The following is a 23,048-nucleotide window of genomic DNA, read 5'->3' as shown; positions in this document are numbered from 1 at the left end:
AGACATTCTGATACTATATCAACAGGGACCATATGTGTACCTCAGACTGAAAAGGAGGAAGATGTGCATTTGGTTGTACAAAATATAATTTTGTTCACTAACTGGATCTCCTTTCAGCAAATAAATATTTCTGTATTATAGAGCAAATCTTTGATGTAGTTTACTGAAAAGAAATTAAGTAGGGGAGGGAATCCTGATACCAAATAAATGGCAGAGTTTAATTATAAAATGGGTGTTGGCACTCAATACCTCACTGAAGTCAAGCAGCACCTCAGAGTCAGAACACTATTGTCAACATTTCTTTAGGGCCTGATTCTGCAGTCCTTACTTAACTGAGTAGGTGACCCAGGCGAATAAATCCACTGAAGTTAATAGGGGCTACTTGCATAAAACCACTTGAATGAGAAAGGGTTGCCGGCTCTATGTACACTTCCAACAATAGGAACAGATTTTCATTAAAAGCATATTGTATTTAATAAGCTACTTTCTGACCAAATAACTTTTCTAATTATCCGATTGGCTTCCTTAGATTCCAGTATGCACGGTATATACAATAGAGTGCAAACACGAGTTTACATTCTGATATTGCTCAACTGTTCAACTGTGTTCTAATATTGTCACCGCCTTTAATACTTGTGGTTTGCCATTGTTTCCTCGGTGATAGTGGACCATCAAGACATGACCGCAAAACTTCTCTCAGTATGTCAGGAAGGTAGATAATGCATATTGTATTAGAATGAGATTTTGTTGCCTTTAACTCATTAAGTCAGCTTGACTATACTTTTCAGTTTTATAGAAATTTATTCTTGGAATTAAGAGGCAACAAGATTTTATGCTTCAAATTATTCAGCTATATTCTGGTTCAGTTGAATTCCTGTATATAAAAACTTGTATTCTTTTCTTCAGAGTAGCAGGGATCACTTAAAACATTTAACTAGAATGGATTCAGTAAACTAACCAAAAGCTCCTGTGAGTTTGATCATAAGAGTTTTGGAAAGCTCAATAACAAATAAAGCAAATGTAAACATTCATGTTTAATTAAAAAAAAAAAAATCTGAACAATAAATTAATAAAGTGAAATTGTTACCTACTTAATTTTAGATACAAAAATCCCACTAATTTAATTTATAAATCACTATAGTGGGCATGAAAAAATGGAAATAATGCTATACAAATTCAGGATTGATATTTAGAGATTTCCAGTAGAAACTTTATATTTTAATTTTCTGTTCATATATAGCCAAAAGAAAGAGGCAAAGCCAACCTAATAGTAATCCAAGGTTCTGAAGGAGAAACATCAACCAGGGTCGCCGTGTCTGAATGTGAGTCATTTCAGGAAGCTAAAAAAAGAATAAGATACCAGAATGAGAGCCAGCTATATTCATCTCTGGGAAAAAAAGTCTTATGGGAAAACATGATAAACTTCATATAAAAACGACTTTTAAATCCTGAGATTCTGAATATAGTGACAAATCTGCAGCAAACTCTGTATGTTATTGCAGGGTATTCAAAATAAAATATTTCAATTGATCTAATTCTGTCATCATGTATCTTTTACCAACATTAGAGAAAATTACCAAATGAGGATCCAAAATGTGTTAACTTTTCAATATTTTTTAGAAACTTTATGTAAGGAAACACTTGGTTAAATTAGTGCTTCCTTTTTGTGGGAATAAATCAGTTTTGATTTTTTTGTTTCTGTACTATATATAGGGTCCAATCCTTCTCCCACTGAAATTATTGGCAAAATTCCTATTGACTTGGCCTTTAGTGGGTACATAAATTAAAAGCATAACCCTTTAACTATGCTGTTTAAAATGACCTTTTATCTTTTTCTCCATAAGGTTAATATGAGATATAAAGGCACTAAATGTTTAGCATCAGATTAAAAGCTACTTACACACTGACTTTTCACCCTACATGATCTCTTGAATCACAATATTGAAGATAGTTTATCAATTGTATGTCCCACTATAGCCTGTGAAAATATGCTAGTCAGAGCTTGATGCATTTCAGTTAGCTTTATTTTGTTTGTGTATTTTTATTATTTTCATGTAACAGTATTATCTTTGATCAAGTTCTTATGTTTAGGTCCAAATCTACATTTGGATATAAATCTAGAGTCATGGTACTTTACTGTATTTGTATGTTTTCTTTATTTGTTGTTATATGCTTCAAAACTTGATAAAAATATTTAAACTAGAGATAGGCCCAAATCAAAATCCTACCTCAAAATTTTGCCTACAAATTAACGTTTTGAATCTTAATAATGAGAAAAACCAAAAGCCCTGGATCTTAATACTTAAAACGTTTCAGTTCAAATTTTGATCCTAAACTGGAACTCTCCTAGATCTTTGGGTATTTAGATTTGATTTAAATTTGAGTGGGAACTTGAATCCCGAATCTGAACTAAATCTAAACACCCCAAACACTGGGAAAGTTCAATTTTGTATCAAAATTTGAACTACCAAGTGTTCAGATCTGGGTTTTGGAGATAAGTACAAACTGAATTTATATCCAAACCTGAATCCAGGCATTAGATCTGTGCCCATCTTTTATTTAACAAGAAGTCCCACCCTCCACCACAACCCTACACCCTTATCTTCCCAATGAAGCACAAACAAGCAAGATCTGAGGGCAGAATGATAGGAAACTTCATTTTCCTCCTCATGCAAACTAATACTCTCGATCTTACCTGATGTCAATGCATATTGCAGTAGGCTAGTGAGAAAGTTTGCATGTAAACTAGTTAAAAAATAAGGTCCCAATAGGTGGCACTAGGCATCAGTTTATAGGTTTCTCTGTACCTTTCACCTAACTGGTGTGCATACAAGCTAAGTGCACACGTCACTTTGGTAATATGCTAATTTTTTTCATATGAAATAAAAATGTAATTGTAAATGTAACGTCGGCCACGAGTTCACAGCTATCAATAAATCCAATCCTACAAGCCCTTATGGGGCACAAAGGAGATCTGCCAATTGGCTAAGATGTGCACACACATACTCAACAGGTAGACTGACAGCAATCAGCACAGAACTCTGCACCGTGCTCAAGATGCTGAGACAAAGGTATCAGTCAGAGTTTGGTTATATTTAGTGCTTGAGGAAAAAACATAGTCACACTGGGGGATGAAGAACGTGCTCAGAATTCCCCTCTAAGTTCAATGATTACCCCGCTCCTGCTCCTGCATTCTCCATGAGCATCAGGGGAGGTGAAGAAATAGCAGGTGCTAAGCTGAGAGGAGAAATCAGTGGTTGCTCGCTCACTTGCCATTTAAAGAACAGCACTCCCAGTTTAGAGCACATACCCATAGTTTCTGCTACCAGTTTGTGCCAGTACAGCATGACAATGACAAGCACAATTTAAAAAAAAAATTGAAATGTGGAACCACGAAATTGTGCAATAGCTAATTCCTGTAACTGTATGCTTTTATTTATCTTAGTCGGCAAAGTGGTTTGTTTGTTTTTTAAACTTGGTGCCTAAACTTAGGCTTCCAAATCCTTACTTAGGTGCCTGAATAGGTGACTGAGTTTCAAGAATGGTTCAGGAACCCCAACGGTTTCAAAGCAGGCCACTTATTGAAGCACCTAAATAAGGATTTGGGAGCCTAACCTTAGGCACCAATTTTGAAAACTCATGGCTATTACTCTTGTTCTACTTCCTGCCTCCTTCTTCCCTTCATCTTGCTTCAACTGCAAGGCCTTTGGGTCAGGGACCATGTCTGTGTGTTTATTGGGGCCCTAATGCGGATTAAAATGTTTCAGTACTATTGCAATACAAATAATAATTGCTAATAAGTTAGTAAATGATTACTAACCGCAAATATATTGATATGTGACCTATCTAGTTAGTGCCTAGGCACTAACCATTAATGTGGCCCCATTGTTGAAGGGATTGTACAAACACGAAGTAGAAGGCCATCCCTGTCCAAAGAGCTTACAGTCTCTTTCTTATATATATTTATGACATGACTGTTCTCAAAAGGAAAATGTAATAGAAGAGACTGCAGAGCTCACCATTTCTGCTAATGATAAATACAAGAACATTCCAGCTGTGACAGTAAAAATCCAGTTCTGAACAGATGAGTCGGTTGATACAGAAAGGCCAATGTAAAGCCCTATGAAGGCAGTTAGTGCACTTATAAAATTCATTAATAACACAATTTTTGTGGCGAGTCCTGTACTTAACAGCACAGCAAAATCTCCTGCAGAGAGAAAAGAAAAGAAAAAAATATTATTTAGCTGATAAAACATTGGCAGGATTGCATGGCAGTAAGTCACTGATGATAATTTAGATAGAATTACACACACACACACAACACACACACACACACACACACTCTCTCTCTCTCTCTCTCTCTCTCTATTGGATGCTGGAGGGTTGCCCTTACATTTCTGTAGAAATGGTTGTAAATTCATGCAGCTAGCAGAAAGTTACATATCCAGTCGTATTTGTTCACTTGTTCCTAAAGATAGCATACAGTTTACAGGGAGGGCTCGCCACTAGTTCTCAATGTTCTGTGACATTTCCAATTTGGATACATGCAAACCTGAAGTCACATGCTTTCCCAGAGTTTCTAAATTTTTCTTGATTGGGAAGTTGCCCGTAGAAATCATGTGATTATATTTGTAACATGGTATTTACTTACAGGTGCTGTATGCCAGAAAGAGAAACACAGGACCTGATTCTGGTTTCAGTAGCAGAGGTTTTACACTGGTGTAATTCCATAGTTTTCAGTGAAGTTACTCCTAATTTTTCTTGGTCTAAGTTAGATCAGAATCAGCCCTCAGGATACATCTCTTATAGAAGAACCCACTGCATTACAAACACATAGCACAAGTATCTGAGCACCAGATTCTGATCTCACACCAGTTTTACACTGGTGTAACTCCACTTGCTTGTTGGTCGGACATCAGAATCGGCCATTCCATATTTGTCAGATTTTTTGTTTTTATAAACCTGCCTGTTTCTTGGGAATCCCCAGCCACACACTTACAGGTTTCAGTAAGTTATTCACACATTCAATATTTGAGTTATAAATCCACAAGAAAAGAAACATGTCTCAAGTTCTCATCCACCTACCACCATATGTATGTATGTCAAAGCAATGCCATGCACAGCCTCAAACTTCTGAAAAGATGTAGTATGAGGAAAGAATGGAGAAAAAGGAAAAGTTTAGCTCTAATGAACCTGCTATTTTATCTTGCTGGCCTGTCTGATAGTAAGAGAAGGTGGTTGAGGTAGTGTCTGTTATTGGACCAACTTCTCTTGGTGAAAGACACAATCTTTTGAACTACACACAGCTCTTTTTCAGAGCTTCTTCCTATCTGCTAGTAAAACAGTTCATTTACTTATTTGCAATCACTGGTACCAGATATTCTGTTCACTAAGTGTTTGATTCTCCGCAGTGCAGAAGTGGCGTGTTGCACATACATATGCATGGTCAAAGGTAACGAGCAGGAAGAGAAGTGCCAGGAACCCATCTTCAATACAGAGAGCACTGCTATCTGGTCACAGAGTTGCTTCTGCCTAATGGAAGGAGTAAGACCAAGTATCTCCATTGCATGTTGAGGATCTCATTTAACCCCTTGTATCCTCAGACATGCCTATTGTGCATCCACATCTCATTACTTTTTTGCCAATGTGCTTGAGAATAAAGGAAGAGACGGCAATTCCACTCAGTATGGAGGATTATGTCTATGTGCCCATTCACACTTGCACTGGAGCACAGCATCCTTGTGATCCCTTCTGTGCACTATGAAAGGACTTTAAGGATCAGGGTTTGTACTGTACTTCTTTACTCTTTCCTTTTGGCTGCAGTGGAACAAATTTAACTTTTAGTGGAAAGAACTTCCCTCTCCCAATTAGGGAGCTATCCTGTGATGGGCATGGAGCAGAGTGAAGTGAGTCCCTCAAAAGCAACGTGCAGGAAAAGTTGTGATACAAACCACAGCATATGCACTAGCTGACTGGGGACTGGATGTGCCAATCTGTCCTCACCAGCTGACAGACCATGAATGCTTGGGAATGTGGTGTGGAGCAGTAACCAAGCACTAGGGAGAGATCCTGCTCCACTGCTTATGCAGGGGATGGGATGAAGGGAGCTACACATCCTCTTTTCCCCATCCACCCAAGGCAGTAGTGTAAGAATGGGGTGGGATCTAGCCCTAAACATCTTTGTAAATCCAGAAACATAGAGCCATGACTCCTTTACTTGAGCCAGTTGGGAAAAATGTGTATTTGCTTACCCATTTCATGAGGAATTTCATGGCATAAGATAGCAATAGTAGTGGTCACACCCGTTTCTGTTGAGGATGAAAATGCTGCTCCTATTACCAGGCCATCGGCAAAGTTGTGAAGACTGTCACCCACCAAAACCATTATCGCTAACAAACTAATTCCTTTACCTAGGGAACAAGGTCAAAAGGAAAAAGAGAAATTTATCTTGTAATATAGGCTTCTACAAACATCTTTTTTCCCAATGGACCAAAGTTTTGTGTTGCAAAAAGTCAAGACAAGCAGAGCCTGTCCAATTTCTTCTTATTACAGTGGTTTCAAGATTTTCAGCATGGGAAAATAGTTAATAGAATAGTTAAGTGAAGCAAACATTAGGAAGTAGCTTCTTTTGGGCCTTTTCTGAAAGGTAGAATATTGAGACAAAAAGTTGGTCTAAGTCCAGTTGAGTAATTTACCTTCAATTTATTTTATAAACCTTATCCTGGCCTGCTATAGTTCATATTTTCTCCCCAACTCAAATTTGTTTTTGTCTAAAAATAGAAAAGAGTTTATACACTGGGGGTCAGAAAGTTGCACATATATAACTAAGAAGAATTTGGTCTTGTCAGGAGACCAGGCCATAAACCATCAGGCCTAGTGGTTAAAGTAAGAGTCCAAATGCCAGAGCCAAGGTTGAAGACAGAGTCGGAGCCAGAAATCAGAGGCAAGGGTCAGAACCCAGATTACCCGGAGTCTGGGAAGACAGGAGCAGGACTAGTTCCACGGCAAGAGCAAAGCTAGGAAAGGACTGGAATAAGATCAGGTTCAGGGAGGGTCTAGGCTGGAGCAATGCTGTGGGCAGGGCAGGAGCAGATCTTGGAGCAAGGCAAGCACAGGGAGACAGAGAATCTACAGGCATGTACATTAAGCAGCCTGTGAGCTACCACTACTTAAGAACAGGCTTGCTAGCTTTCTCAGCCAATCAGGTGGGGAAATCCATAAGGTGGCCTAGATGAAGCAGCTCAGCTGTGCTCCTTAGGCCTCAGGACACTGAGCAGGTGTATTTGCATGACCTTATCTCTCACAGGCCTCATGTAAATGATACTTTTATTGAGGAAAGCTAATGTTTTCATGTTCTCATCTTTGAGCTTGGTATTTCACAGGAGATAGAATCCAAAACGCAATCAACCTCAAACTATCATAATTGATATAGTGTCACATCATACTCAGTTTTGTTCCAATCAGTTAATAGCTGTGTTGCTCATTCATAGCACTCCTGTCTGTAACATCACTCATGTATATAGATAGCTCTTTTTCTTTCCGCTATTGTTCCATGACCTTCCTTTAGCATTGGACCTCAAGCTGCTTGTGTGCTTGATGGGGCACTCAAAATAAGTGAACTACTGGAAAGACACGGCTAGTATCTTGCATGTTGAAAATCAGTTATTGGGCTAATCTTCTTCCTAGCCCAAGCAGCTGGGTCACTTGCTGAGCAGATGCATGGGGGAAGGAACCTTCTGTCCACCTGCAGAGCAGCTGCCGAACTACTACATAGAAGTTACTGCGACTCAATGGCGAGTGTATTTTGCAATCCATACCTGGCTCCCCACATCCTGTACCTCCCTTGGTACATTCAGTCTGCCTAGCTGACTACTTTGCTTACCTGCATGCCTCCCAGGACTCCTGCCCCTCCACTCCACACATAGAACAGTCCCACTGCCAAGGTCAGCCTCTGTAGTTGACAAGGCAATGGCAGGATTTACCCCTAGAAACTCATCTATTTCCTGACTCTCCCTCCCCCCACCCATGACAACCTGGGGATGTAATGTGTTATTCCACAGAGCCTGCTGAACGTTATTATTATGAGGTTTTACTGCAATAACATTTTTGTAGAGGAGATTGTTTTTAAGGAGATGGGAGAGATGTTTTTCTTACGTAAACTGGCTAGAACAGAAGCCTTCAAAACTATTATAAAAGAAAACACACAGCAAAGAAAAGCCTTACAACTGTATTCAGAAAATCCTCCCCAGTTGCCTGGAAGCTCTGTGGATTCAGTAATATTGGCAGGCTTGCTAGATTTTCTTGCCAGCTCACAGAGCCAGACATGGCTGTCCCCAGCTTGCATAGCTCTTTCTAAACACTATAGGCAGCTTATACTCAATAGTGCAGGACTAGAATGACATAGAAATAACAGATTGCTGCACTACATTAATTTTGTGATTTATAATACGCACTGGCTACGGTGAAATTGCGGCTTGGCACAAGATGCTATTAGCCTGTTTTATTTAAGTAACAGTTGTTGGGAAAAAACCCATACTATAACGGCTACGATTCATTCCAGCCTATTATCTATAATATAAAATGGGAGTCAGGTTAACATTATGAGACGTTAGGCATTTTAAAGCTTTTGCAAATGTAACCTATGTGAACACACTTGACTGAAATTGAAATAAATACATACATGAAAAAATTAGAGTGCTTTTAACCTCATTTATTTTAGTTCTATTTTAAATCTAAATCATGTTATTAGCAATTATGTCATTGCACTTTACTGCTGTGACTGTAAAATTTCTTATAGTACCTCTTAGAAAATGAGGATTTGTATCCAAATTCTTCTTCTTTGAACAACCTTGTATGTAACTTGCAAATTTCAGTGGATTCTTTGCATGAAACCAGGGATTGGAACTCATATCAGTTTCTGCTCTTTTATTTTCATAGAGCTAACTGTGGGTAGGTAGCATTTTTACTATAGATCACCCTTCATCACACTTCTGAAGTTCTGACTAACAAGGTAATGGTTTAACTCTTGCATTTGCTCATGCATAGGGCTCTAGTTCCATGTTTTCAGGGCTACCATTAAGTGACTAGTCTAATGTGAATCAGAAAAAAAGCAACTACAAAGTGATAATGTTGGTTGTTGATATTGACAGAAGAGATCTCAGGGGAAAAAAGGAGTACGAAACCTTTGAAAGATAGTTATTTTTCAAAATTTATTTTTTTATTGAATATTACTACTAGACTTCTAATAAAGAGGGAGAATTGATAGTTATGACCAAAACATGAAATCAAACAGAGAATATTGATAAAGAGATTCTTGGGAAATTTTCCCAAATACAGACATGCTGTAACTGGAGAAGATAATCTTGACCTTGTGGGGAATATGTTTTAGATGATTAGTAGAGAGTGATGACTGAACAGACAGAAATAACTACAGATGGACTAGATAGTGGCAGTGAAACTGGGATTAAATTATGTGCTGACGGGAAGGTCAGATTCAAGCAATGGAAATCCAGTTTTCCAAAAATGAGATCTATGTCCTGAAATGGAAGTGAATTCAAGAGTATGAGATACTATCTCTGAAGGATTGGCAGAGGACAGTGAGACTACTAAAGAATTCAGGATCATGTCCTGAAATCTGATTGTCACTAGATAAATTGGGAGTAGGATAAGATAAATACACAGATTTCGGGTGAAATGCTGTTCTAAGTAGCACTCCTGCTACCCTGCTGAATTCAACAGGGTTACATGGGTGTAATCAAGAGTGGAATTAGGCCCATATAATAATTTCTTATTTTCTAAAGTAAGGAAAAGCAGAGCCAAGAAGTAAAACCTATTTCGAAATTATTTAATGAGGTAAGATATCACTTAAAAGCTACTGATACATTGAGAAGTATTATGAGCCCAGAGTTCCATATGAGGAATAAGTCACCACTGATTTTAATAACCATAATTCATTACCATAAAGAAGACAGAAGGAGTCAGAAGGAAAAGTATAGTTCGGCAAGTAAGCCAGAAAAATGAGAAGTGATGACAATTCCAATATTTTTTTGCAATAAGTGAAAGGCCCAAGCAAGGTTTACAATTGTAAAAAGATGTTTGGTGGTAAATATGTGAGGGTGTCCCTTTAAATAAAAGACTTCAGTAAAATAGCTTGCAATGGTGCGTAAACAGACATTGAAGCAAGGATAGTACAAGATTAATGAACTTTACAATTATGAGTCTGGTTGGCTGGAAAATTAAGTAGAGATTTAATTATGTAGCCAGGCAGAATCAGACATGGTGATGTAATATATAGAAAACATGGAGCTGAGCCAGTTTCACACTTTCAAGCCCATCTCAGGCCTTAAGATTTTTCATGCTGCTTGTTTAATCTTTTTATCATTACTTACTCTTTCTGCTCGTCGCCTTATTGTCTGGAGGAACTTCAGGCTCAGATTCTTCAGGGCTTCGCTAATTAAAAGGAAAGATACTGGATAAACATGGAGGGGTTGTTTCAATCAACTCTTACCAAACAGTGAAAAGTCAAATAGATTCACTGGTCATTAAGGGAAAAGTTAGCTGCTGCCATCTACAATATATGCTTATTATCATTAGAATTAGTTACTGAACACTGCACACTGTCCCAAGGAGCTTACAGTCTAATTCAGATCTAAACAAAAACAATTCAGTAGCATTGTGGTGCCCTGAGAAAAATCACATTTAATTGATGAAACAAAATTTTGAGTTGGAAATGCAGAGCTGAAAAAAGACTGTTATAATTCAGAGTTTTGGTACAGTTTTTCATGGGATAATGTGTTTTGTTGTATCACACTACTGAGTAGTGCAGCTACAGGATCTTGAAAGAAAAGTGGTGAAGTCCATAACTAAAGGCTTGTCTACACTACAGATGCTACACCATCATTTGAGGCATATGAATTTTTCACACCCCTGAATGACACAGAAAGTTTTAAGTGTAGACCAGGCCTAAGACATTCTCATTAGTTGCTCTGTGAAATTGCAAGTCACAAGGGGATGAAAACAAATACATAGCATATATTAAGGTGCTTGACCACTTGGATATTGATACAGTAGGTACCAAAAATGTGCACACATAATCAGGTAACAAAAGTCTCTGATTTTAGTGCTCTTTACTGCTCCTTCCAGACATTCCCTCCCATACTTCTCCCCTTCCCATTTCCCCTTTCCAGCCCTCAAAAAGTACTAATAGGGCTGTTTGATATGCAAATAAAAAAATCTCTCAGATCCAATTAATTAATTGAATTAGAATTGTGGTAGAGCAAGTTTTATTTCATCAGCATTCACAGTCACTGTTGTGGCACAAAAGAAAAGCCCTGACTCCTTCACACACACACACAAAAAACAATAAAAGAGGAGATAAAAAAGATTAGTGAGAAGTGACATATGTCTCCTTCACTGTGGCATGATGTCTCCTCTGCTGTATCTATTAGCCTTTGTCTAAACTGTGGATTTGACCCAACGGGTAAATAAGACTTCCTTATCCACACCATTCATGATTTTATAGACCTCTATCATATCCCCCCTTAGTCGTCTCTTTTCCAAGCTGAAAAGTCACAGTCTTATTAATCTCTCCTCACAGTCAGCCAGTGTTTGTCTCATTGTTACCCACATGATCCTGGAAAAATGGGTAGCTCTCATCAAAACAAGCCAAACCACACTAGTTCATATTATCAGTATGTACTTTAGGATAATCTTGCAGTTTGCCAGCTGAAAGGAATGGTTAATTACTTAATAAATAAGCAGGAAGTGACTATGTGGGTCAAAATTTCGTAAAGTATCTCCACTGGTCTCCTTACATGCTTTCAGTCAACAGTTCCCAAACTGTGTTCTGTGAATCTATAGTGGCTCATATGGTTCATGTTGATAACCTGTTAAGATGTGGACCATAATATGGGAAAGTTTGGGATTCTCTGACTAAACTAACAAGACTACAAAATCCTGAAACTACATATATTACAAAGAAGTAACCATGCTTGCAAAAAATCCTAAAACCATTTAATTAGTTGACTGTGTGTGTGTGTGTGTGTGTGTGTGTGTGTAGGCGTGTGTATGTGTGCGCGTGCACATATGTATCAAATGTCTGGCTTGGGCACTCTCCATACATCAAATAGAACCAACAGAATTTCCTATTGGCAAGCACTATTTTCAGACATCTGGTTTTGTTTACATATTATTCATGTCAATGGAAAAATGAGTGCATATAGTCCAAATTTTCAGCAGGTAACTAATTATACCCTGTAATTTCTTTGGACACTATCCTGCAGTCCTTACTCCAACTTGAAGACTGAAGGGAGTTTTGTTGGTGTAAGGACTGAAGGATCCGGTTCCTTAGAAATGTAATTTACATTTGAAGACCAGGAAGACAGCAGATGTTTTAAAAATCTTCTGGGCAAATGGAATATAAGGAGGTTTATTACATCAACCTGATATATATTTGTAGATTCGCTTTGTAAATATTGGTGAATAAAATCTGCCTAAAAATGCGTATTGTGGTCTAACAAATCTTCAGAAGTCTGACAATACCATCCTTTTTTAAGGTCATGGAGTAAGAAAAAAATCAATAAACACTGAAAAATACTATTTGGTTATGAAGTTAATTGGGTTTATTCTTTGAGACAGAGAGAAAGAAGGAAATCAAGTCAGTAAAGCATTTCATATCAGTAACCTACCAACTGTATGGTTGAAGTAGATTTGCCTCTGCCTGAATGGTCATTTAATTCAGATTCCACTGGAAGATCATGGGAATGCCCCAAGTGCCCATTAACTAATGAAAGGCCCTGCTGGATGAAGATGCTTTGCAATTAGTTCTGAAGCCAGATGAACACAGATGCATCCTTTGTCAGTTTCATGTTCAGATTTAGCATTTATTTGACCTATAAAAGTTGTTGACTTGAGAATAAAAACAGTTGAAAAGAATGCTAGCTGTGATAAACATTTGCTAATGCCTTTTCAGCTCAGAAAGCTGCAAATTGAACTAGAAAAATATGTGAGAATCATAGGGCATTATAGGAAATTATATTTTTAAAACTGAAATTTCGAGTTACAAGCTTAGATAAACAAATAGTCAGTGTTCATATGGCCCTCAACAGAATGGGTTTACTAAATCATGTAGAAAAATTATAAAGTCCCTTTCTCCTAAGTAGATAATATGAAAAATTATTTATTATTCTTTATCTATTGGATTCCAACTTCACTCTTAACACCTTGCAAGCAAACCCAGATAATATCATAATTAGCAAAATATTCACATTCCATTCATTTTACATCATTTTTATGGCTCAATCCTGTATTCTTCGTGGGTAATAGGTATTTTCGGTGTATGAAGAATATAGGATTGGGATCCAGATATGTAAATTAGGCCTCTGATTAAGCATCCTCTGTAAAAACAGAGCAGCAAATGCCATTTGAAGTGGCATTAAGTTAGCTTCCCATGTTCAGAAATTTAATGAAGCATCACATTTTGTGCTACATTATACCCTGGTACATAATGACATTTTCAAACACAAGGCACACTGAGATAAAATAATATAATTACTGAGAGCATGGAAGCCAACAAGGATACACTACCAGTAAAATGCAGGATGGAGCTCAACATTTATATTAATTTTCAAAATCCTTTGGGATAGAAAATTATAAGCAATTTGGTAAATTTTAAAGTATAATTCTTTGAAGTGTCATTTTAAAAAACTTTAGATAACATATGTGTCTTTGAGATCTTCAAACCATGCCTAGATTAAGAAACTTTCATTACTCTTTCATTCAAAGACATACTTTTTACCTGTTCCTATCCTAGCCATAGAAATCTGCTTATAGAATACAATAATAAAAATATCTGGCCTTTTTACAGCTAAATACATAAGACCTATACACCAAAGCAAAATAGAAATTGAAGGTCAGTCTGATGGGAGCAATTTGGGAAGAGACAGTTTATGCCTCATTTCTTTTGTAAACAAGGCAGTTATTCTTCCAAAAACTTTTTAAAATTTACTGCAATATAAAGGATATAAAGGATTTTAAAAAGGGTAAAAAGAAAGTTCTACCTGATGACTTGGTGGTACCAAAAGAAAGAAACATTTTTCTATCAGAAAAAATCCATGAATTCCTCCAATCATTCCCAACATTTTCCAAACATATTCTTTCCCTTCATAGATGTGTTCCGTCTCTTGAGCTTCATGCTTATGTAAACCAAGAATCTAGATAAAGAAGTGAAATAAAAAGGGGGAAATGGTTTCGACTTTTTTTTGCTAAAGTAACCCATAAGAGCTTTACCCCTCAGTTTCCCTTTTATTACCACTCTCAGACTTATAATGTATTTTAAGTTGCTGAACTGTACACCAGTATAGATGGATGAAATTAGTTATTAATGGCCTCCATTATGCTTCTGTCATCTCTTGCCGGTAAAAGTTGTATTATTTCTAGAGGAAGATTTAATTGTATTGATAAGAGGATTTTCCTTTGTATATTTTGATTAGACTGTTTTACAGTTTAAAAAGTTGCTCAGGTCATCTTCGAAAATCAAATTCATACAGAAAATAATTAATTAACCCTTTTGCTCATGATCTTTGCTCCAATTTCTATGCTGTGACAGAACACAGTAACATTTCTTTGAAGTGTTCTGACTTTATTTGAAAGTTGTCACTTTAAAAGAGATATACACAGGATACAGTACTTTAAAAGTTGAGGGGGAGAATTTCAGAAGCACCTATGGGATTTAGGAGCACAAATTTCACTGACTTTCAATGTGACCATTTCTCCTAAATCCTTTTGGTGCTTCTGAAAATCTCTCCCAGTTCTAGCTCCAGAAATATTACTGGTTCTGATAGTATTTCCCATTTTATTTATATTGACTAGCTCAAAGAACTTTTTACTAGTTCTAAAACCAGAATGAACATTTTAAGATGGAGAAACATCAGAAGTGTGTTTTGCCCAACTTACCAGCTAAATGAAATTATTAAACTCCTTTCGTTAGAACCCTTCAGTTACTTATTTAGAGTTATGCAATGCAGAGGAAAACCCAGCAAAAACAAATGAATAACTAAGCGTGTCTTTTCTTTTATACTGTCATGTAGTTAAAATATATGTTGTGAATTTAAAAGAAAATCCTAACACTGAGGTGTTTTCATTGCAGTTCATGACAGCAGGACCACATATATCTGAAAGGCCCTGGAACTTTATAATAAGTTGAGGCTGGAGCTGCTGATGCTCATTGAAAACTTTGAACAGAATTCTCTTGAATCAATTCTCCTTGCATGACCTGCCTTAAGCTCATGTGGAGCGTGCAATTTGCATAAGGCTCTGTATTTTCCACAGGTTCTGTGCTACAGAACTCCAATCCAGCAACTCAGGGAGGGGAGAAGAGAGGCCTGGCAGTCCAGCTTCCCTTACTCCACCAGCCAAAAAAACTTGCCAGCACCTGCCACTGACAAATGACCACAAACCAACTATCTATCAACATGCTCCCGTTGAGTGGGTTACTGAAGCATGCCTGAGACCTTACCCATTGGCTTCACGCAGGGTTCCATACAAACCTAGAACTAGCCCTGTCTTATCTGTTTATCATATATTTCCTGAGGACCCCCTTCCCCCCCCCCACACACACCTCCATTTCTTTAAATTACTAAGTACCTATGTATTAAAACAGTACCAGCGTTTCTTCAGAGTTCATCATTCTTTGGCTTCTGCTTCTTATTTCCCAATCTGAAATCTCTTTCTGATTTTACACAGCCCCTAGTGTTCTCAGATCTCATAGACAGCTTTATTTTATAAAGATGAGAGCATGTGAGCATTAGTTATTCTCAAATAAGATTTTCCTGTCCATCAGTGTTGGGGGGAAATCAAAAGAATACAGCGTCACTAGGTACATATTTATTTTATATATATAAAGAAACACTTCATTTTGAAAATACAAACATGCATGTTACCTCTGGAATAAGATGTAGCAGGGCATCTCCAGAAAGGGTCCCAACAGCTAAACCCACAAACAGCTGTAAAACGAGTGTATAGATTTCTTGACAGGAGTTGAAGAAAATGAGGGTTGTCCCAAACATAGATCCAATAGTAATAAGTAAAACTGCAACAGTGCTGTAGCCATACTCTGAGGAAAAGGAATCAAAATAAAACCAAGTGCAGCTTTAACCACTCAGTATCTAATTACTTGAGGCCATATATTCCCAACTCTGTGAAAAAAGAGGAAGGAAATTCTTGAGTTGCACCACAATTTCTTGCCATGCAAGAAGGACAGGCAGTATAACAGAAGGGAGAAAGGTTCAAGGTATGCAAAGCATTCATTGATCAAGGACCTGCAGGTAAAACAGCACAACCCACTGGATTTCATGCCTTAAAGAGATAAATATGCTCTTAGTAGACAGGTCATAAACCTCTTGTGAACACACAAAGTCTACCATTCCAAACTGCATTTGTTTTGTAGTGTGGACATACTTCTTTTAGGGATGCAGACAGGAGCACTAACCTCTCTTTACTACTTTAATGGAGTGATTGCAAGGTTACCCATATGTACGTGCTTACTTTTTCAAGTTGCTGTACAACATGAGCTAACTAATTCGTACCACACCCCTGCCCTTGTGAGGTAGGGAAGTCACGAGTGGGGAACAGACGCAAAGAAATTAAAGACAAAATACTCAAAAGTGTCTACTAATTTTGGGTGCATCAAGTTTTTTTCATGCACTGGGAGCTGTGAGTGCTTAGAACTTCAGAACATCAGACCCAGGTAGCTCCGGTTACACACCCAAACACTAAGGCACTCTAAATTAGCAGACACTTTTGAAAACTTAGGCCTCAGTGATTTACCCAAGACTGCCCAGCAAGTAACTGAAAAAGCTGGGAATGAAACTCCCAGTCCTAGACTCATATCTTTAGGCTACATTTGCCTTACATCAGGTCATTTCCCTATCTTCTCTTTTGGGAGACTCCCCAAATTTAGGCCTTAATCCTGCAAAGAGACCTATGTGGTCATAAGGCCTTCATCTCTCACACATGGTCTCTTTCACCCCAAAGAGATTGTCATTACGGAGGGAAGGATGATCTGGTGGTTAGGATGCTAGCCTGAGATATGAGACACTCTTGTTTAATTACCAGCTGTGCAAAAGACTTCTTATGTGATCTCTGCAAGTCAGTTAGCCTCTCTGTGCCCTGGTACCCCAGCTGTAAAATGGGTATGATAGAACTTTGCTACTTATGGAGATCTTTGAGAATGAATAATTTAAAGATTGGGAGACACTACAGTTAAAGGCGCTTGAAGAAAATAAATAACTCTTTTTGGGGAGTCTCAGTACTTCTTGCTATTTTGTAGATTCCTATCTCTTATGAGTACCAATGGGGTGTCCACAAATCTCCTGCCAGACAATGATCTACCATGTTGTTTAATCAATGCACACTGACAGCACAAATGCACAATGTGAAAATGTGGTTCATTCCCTTCCCAGCAGCAGCCTAATTAATTTAGTTTAAGAATGTAAGAATGGCCATATTGGGCCAGACCAATGGTCCCTCTAGCCCAATGTCCTGTCTTCTGACAGCAGCCAGTGTGAGATGCTTGGAGGGAATGAACAGAACAGGGCCATTATCAAGTGATCCATTCCCCTGTCATCCAGACCCAGATTCTCGCAGTCAGAGATTTAGAGACACCCTGAGCATGGGGTTGCCTCCCGATGTTGACTAACAATTGTAGTTCGGGGAGCTAAACCTCTATCCCAGACAGACCACAGGCTGGAAGGATGCATGGAAAACATTTATTAGTCCCCAATGGAACTGGGAAGCTACCAGATGAGTAAGGTACAATACAATAGATATAGGTACTGACTGTACTGATATGTGATATGTCCCCTGAGAAATTTTTCTAATTGGTTTCTTTCTACAGGCCAAGGTGTAAAAAGCCTGGAGCTCATTTTTGCTGGGCACAGAACAGTATGTGACCCTGAAAAAGGTGCTATTTTTTATTATCACAACAACATCTCACAAAAACCATTACTTTTGCTCTGAAAAGTTCACAGAGTGATAATCTGCCCTTTCATACTCATTTACCTTCTGGAGAGCATCTTAACTCCACTGATTCAACACACTGTGGTGTAAAATAACAGATGTTACAGCACTGAAGTCTGATTCATCATTATGTTACTCCAATTTGATGCCAGAATAACCCAGCTGAAACAAATAAAATTATACCAGTGTAAAATTGGAGAAACATAGTGGCAAAGTAGGTCTCAATCTCTACTACTGGGATGGCCTCCCATGGCACCACAGCCTTTATACCTACTGTCTATATCTCTGAGAAGCATCTAAGAAGGAAGAAAAATCAGCACAAATGAGAATTCAATTTGATAAGAGAGTGAAATAGTTACTGGGAGCTGGACCCCATAACTTCTCAATGTGTAATATTGTGTAGCATGCACACTGTGAAATTCTTTGCTGTATAAATATCTGGGTGTTTTGTTTTTTAGTCACTAATGAATAAAAAGGCTCCAGAAAGCTAAACTCCTGCAGCCCTTCACCTGAATTAGCACAATACATTACTGTACAATGGCAACATAACTCACTTTCCAGAGTTGTTGGCGGCAGCTTTGTTTGCTTGGATTCTGTAAGCTGACAAGAGCAGCTTAGTAATTGCTGAATGATCGCTGGACTGATTTGCTTGAAGTGTTCCTTAGAAATGGATGAAGGACTGTTTCGTAAAAATATCTTCACAAGCTCACTAGCGGAGAAGCATGCCTATGTGGGAAAGCATATGTGGTTACTAAATATAGATACCATTTACCTGAGTCTTAGGTTCAGGTTAATCATGGATTTACAGGACTTTTTAAATGACATGGAATTGTGAACTTTAAAAACAAGGAACAGTGGATTCCAAAGAAAAGACTCATTTTCCATTTGTGGTGGCCTGGTTACATCTTTTAAAACCAAAGATAATGAAGTTCTTGTTTATAGTTGAAAACCTGATACATCACCTCCAGTTCCACATTTCAAGCCTGGTGTGAGTCAGCATAGCTTCCGTGGAAGTCAGTTTACATCAGCTCAGGGTCTGGCCCATTATCATTTCTAAATATGTGGATAGCATGTTTCTCAAACAAGGCTATTTTTAATGCTAAAACTATTAACAGCAGCTGGCATTCGTTGCTATTTAGTATTCAAAGATGGCAGGTGCTGCCCCTTTAAGAGTCAGTAGACATTAGGAAGTTAGTAGGCCAGGTGCTTGTGGTGGTATTGCCATGAGATCTACATTTGTGCTGTATGTCTGTGTCCTTCATAACATATAGGGCTAATGGAAGTTATAAAGCCTTAGTTAGAAGCTGGAAAAAGGCAGAGGGGGACTCCTAACATCTGGTACAGTAGGAAGATAGCCTCCTCTTTTTTTCCAGCCTTATTTAACCCTCATATGAGGGAAGGGCAGCAGGATACCAGCAATGGGTTGAGATGAATTGGGAGAGGGAGGGGTGATGGCAGTTCTCCCAAGTAGGTAGAAACAAATGAGGAAGGAATGATGACCTGCACTATATGATTTATTGCTAGGTACTCTCAGATAGGTTATATGAATAAAATTGTGACCTAATTAACCACGTCCATTACATCTTGTCTTTCTCCTTGCAAGTTTGGGACAAAGTGAGGAAGTTAGCAGCCAGAGTTTGCTAACAATGAAGTCTGTATTTGTGCTGCATATCTGCATCTGTATTTGTGCTAAATATCTGTATATGTGCTGCATATATTCTTAACCCATACAGCTAATGAAAGTTATAAAGATTTACTAATTGAATCATAACCTATATGCAGCACATATACAGATATGTAGCACAAATACTGATGCAGGTATGCAGCACAAATACAGACTTCATTGTTAGCAAACTCTGGCTGCTAACTTCCTAACTTTGTCCCAAACATTCAAGCAGAAAGACAAGATGTAATGGATGTGATTTAATTAGGTCACAATTTTATTCATATAACCTATCTGAGAGTACCTAGCAATAAAGCATTGTATAGCGTTTACTACTACTTTTAGAAAATGCCCTGTTGTTTTTACCTCGATATTAGTGAGATAATCTAGTTTTGGTATTAAAATTTACTTTTAGGGCTATATTTTAATACAATGACTAAAGATTTTGCATTGTAATGCTCATTCATTATCATGGAAGTAATAAGGACCAATTCATGTAAAACATGGGTTTCCATATTGCTGCCTGGGTCAGTACTTCGTGTATATATGTGGCAGGGAGGGAACTAGATGCTGCAGAAATGTTACTCAGTTGATGGCACTCTTTATTTTGCACCAAAACTGAACCAGTTCCCCAGTATAGTGTTAGAGGAACAGTATCATTTGTCAAATGAGACATTAAATGGAGGTCCTGACAGTTTGTACTTATTAAAGTTCCCATGACATTTTTCAAAAGAACATCGTTGCTAATTCCAGTATCCTGGCAAAATTCCAGCTCAAGAAATTGTATTCTGACTACATACAAACACCCTGAATTGAAGAGAGTAAAGGTATTCTTCTTTTCTTGTCCCTATCCGTGATATGTTATTGCTGTGTCGTTTTAAATGTTTGTTCTCTTCACCCCAAAGGAGGCTGCGTCATGATGAAATGATTCCTGTATATAATTTGTAAAATCATTTCAACTTATAAAACTATTTGGCTTCTTTTAGGAAGAAAGTTAGTATGTAAATTGAAAAAGGTTCTAGTTATTCTTCAATAAATACCAATAATGGGACAAATCCTTCTGGCCTTGCTCATCCCTTACACCAAGGCAACACCTTCTTTGGACTTCAGTAGGAGTTTGAGTGAGTAAAGGACAATCGATCAATCCATCCATCCATCCTCAGGATCCCTGTCTTCTATGAGCATAGGTGGCTCTGCCACCTGGCCCTTCTAGTCTGCTTCCACCAGAGGACAACAGGCAGGAAAATACAGGAACTGCCCTATTGAAAAAGAACAGTGGTCTATCTAGTTTAGTATCTTGACTCTGACAGTGGCCAGCACCAGCTGCTTCAGAGGAAGGTTCAAGAAACCTTGCAGCAGGCAGTTCCGAAATATCCTGTCCATGGAGAAATTTGTTCCTAATACCCTTTTATTAGAAGCTGTCTTAAGCTCTAAAGCATGAGGGTTTATATCCCTTCCAAATGAAAGTAGATGACTAGAACCTTTGCATCATCTACTATAAACCTGATCTCTGTGTGCCTTTTAATATGGGAAGATAAAGATATGGGGCTTTCAGAGGGGTAGCCTCCTGTATGTTACCCATTTGCTGTATCATTTCTACATACAGCATCTGAGGAGGTGAGCTGAGGCTCACGAAAGCTTATGCCTGCTGAAATTAAATTTGTTAGTCTTTAAAGTGCCACAGAATTCTCATTGTTGTTTTTTTTTAATATGGGGCTTTGTTACTAATGAAAGAAATCTATGTGATCTTTGAGGAGAATAATACAGAAAATGATAAACAGAGGTTACATTTTTTTCTTATGAAACACCAGATAGATGCATGACTTTCCTTTCCCCTCACATAGGTTTATTTAAGAAGAAACCATACATTAACGTATAGACATGAGTTATTTAGCTTTATGTGATTAAATGTTATAGCTCTTATTAGTTCATCTTACTATTTACTTATGTTTTATATGCACTTTAAAAATCATTGAAGACAAGGATGATTTTAAAAAAGACTGCAGTGACCTACTTTTCTGGCATTATATATCAAAATATAAAACTAATATCTGAAAAACTAAATTACAGCCCTTAATTGAACTGGCAGAAGCAAGCAAGATATCAGTCCATTTCTTACATGTAACAACATTTGTTACTAATGGAACACAATGGCTATCTTAGGGACATGTGGAAAACAGAAGATAAAATTAGCAACAGCATTTGAATACAAATTCTTCTAAAGGAACGTTCTGCCAAGGAAAATGTAAATAGTTAGTAAGAAGAGAAAGGGAATGAAAAATAGATGCTAGATATCAGAAAAGGATGGCAAATCTCTTCTCTCCAAATGTATCTTTATAACCTTTCAAACGCTACACAAAAATACTTTGGTTCTCAGTTTGACTGCCAAATCTGGAATAACTCCCCTGCATGCATAGCCTTTGATTCAAGGACGGCATTGGAAGTCCAAGTTCAAAAAAGTTCTAAAAAAGTGTTCAGGTTTGGAAATTTGCCTTCTTCCCAGGGGAATTATACTCCTTGTACTCCTGGCATCACTACTGCCCTATGACCTTCATTTAAGTTATTTTGGGGCCACTATTGCTTTAAATATCTACTTGGCTGATCAACATGACTCTCCTTTGAGGTCCACTAGAATGAGAATAGTTATATTGATGGAATATGAATTCAAAATAAAAAACTAAAATTACTCAGATAAACAACATCAGAGGACAATTGTGTCATCTCCACCTCATAAAACGAACATTAAATGAAAGTCAGTTGCACATCTTTTATCCACTCAAGGAAGTAAAATCACTAGACTTTGAATAATCTTAAAATGTCTGATTAAAAAATGTAATCTCTTTGGAAAGGCTACTTTTGAAATACCACATTGTGCCTGTAGGAGACTTGCACCTGGACTACAGAAGCAATGACTACAGAGGCTCGGACTCTATTTCCCAGATTGCCTATGGTCCAGGCGAGAATCAGAACTGGAAAGCAACACTAAGAAAACCAATCAGGGAAAAAGGGTTCGGTTTTACTTTTGGTTTTGACTTTTGTTTTTGTTTGGAGAGGGTGAGTGTAGCAGGGAAAGGAGCTACACTGCCAGGGAGGACCCTGAGACCCTCCACATTTTTCCCAGGAAAGACTTTGGGATTTCTGGGGCACTGAACAACGTCATCTCAGCAGAGACCAGAAACTCAGGAGACTGAGAAGAGTCAAGGTCAGGCTACCAAGAGCCATTTGAATCTAACTGCACATTTGAATCCGAACTAGAGATCCCCAAGGACAATGTTACAATCCTTGGTGTGAAGACTTTGTAAGAACACCCGTTTATTTAATTTGATATTGCATTTTAAGCCAACCACTGATATCAGCACTGCACTGCCCA

General features: G+C 37.9%; 1 protein-coding gene across 7 annotated transcripts in view; it reads right to left on the bottom strand.

The window, feature by feature from the left end:
* Positions 1-975: 975 nt before the first annotated feature.
* Positions 976-23,048, bottom strand: part of SLC39A12 (solute carrier family 39 member 12) — a 35,653-nt gene continuing 13,580 nt past the window's right edge. Inside the window, exons 1-9 of one of the 7 annotated variants that reach the window (XM_067562318.1) lie at positions 20,719-20,934; positions 18,570-18,741; positions 15,939-16,111; positions 14,058-14,210; positions 12,687-12,797; positions 10,389-10,449; positions 6,252-6,410; positions 4,020-4,207; positions 980-1,340 (exon numbers count right to left, since the gene is read on the bottom strand). In XM_067562318.1, coding sequence (XP_067418419.1) covers positions 1,212-1,340; positions 4,020-4,207; positions 6,252-6,410; positions 10,389-10,449; positions 12,687-12,797; positions 14,058-14,210; positions 15,939-16,064 — 927 coding nt within the window. In that variant the 5' untranslated portion in view covers positions 16,065-16,111; positions 18,570-18,741; positions 20,719-20,934 and the 3' untranslated portion in view covers positions 980-1,211. Of the gene's footprint in view, positions 1,341-4,019; positions 4,208-6,251; positions 6,411-6,695; positions 6,717-10,388; positions 10,450-12,686; positions 12,798-14,057; positions 14,211-15,938; positions 16,112-18,569; positions 18,742-20,718; positions 20,935-23,048 lie in introns of those variants that run through there. The other 6 variants (XM_067562319.1, XM_067562322.1, XM_067562323.1 and 3 more) reach the window with 6 other exon arrangements.

This window comes from Emydura macquarii, unplaced genomic scaffold (assembly GCF_026122565.2).
Source record: "Emydura macquarii macquarii isolate MOO-44397 ecotype Brisbane River unplaced genomic scaffold, CSIRO-AGI_Emac_v2 contig_2422, whole genome shotgun sequence".
Classification (NCBI taxonomy): domain Eukaryota; kingdom Metazoa; phylum Chordata; order Testudines; family Chelidae; genus Emydura; species Emydura macquarii.
The sequence above is the reverse complement of the archived record's forward strand: the minus strand, read 5'-3'. Positions and strand labels throughout refer to the sequence as shown.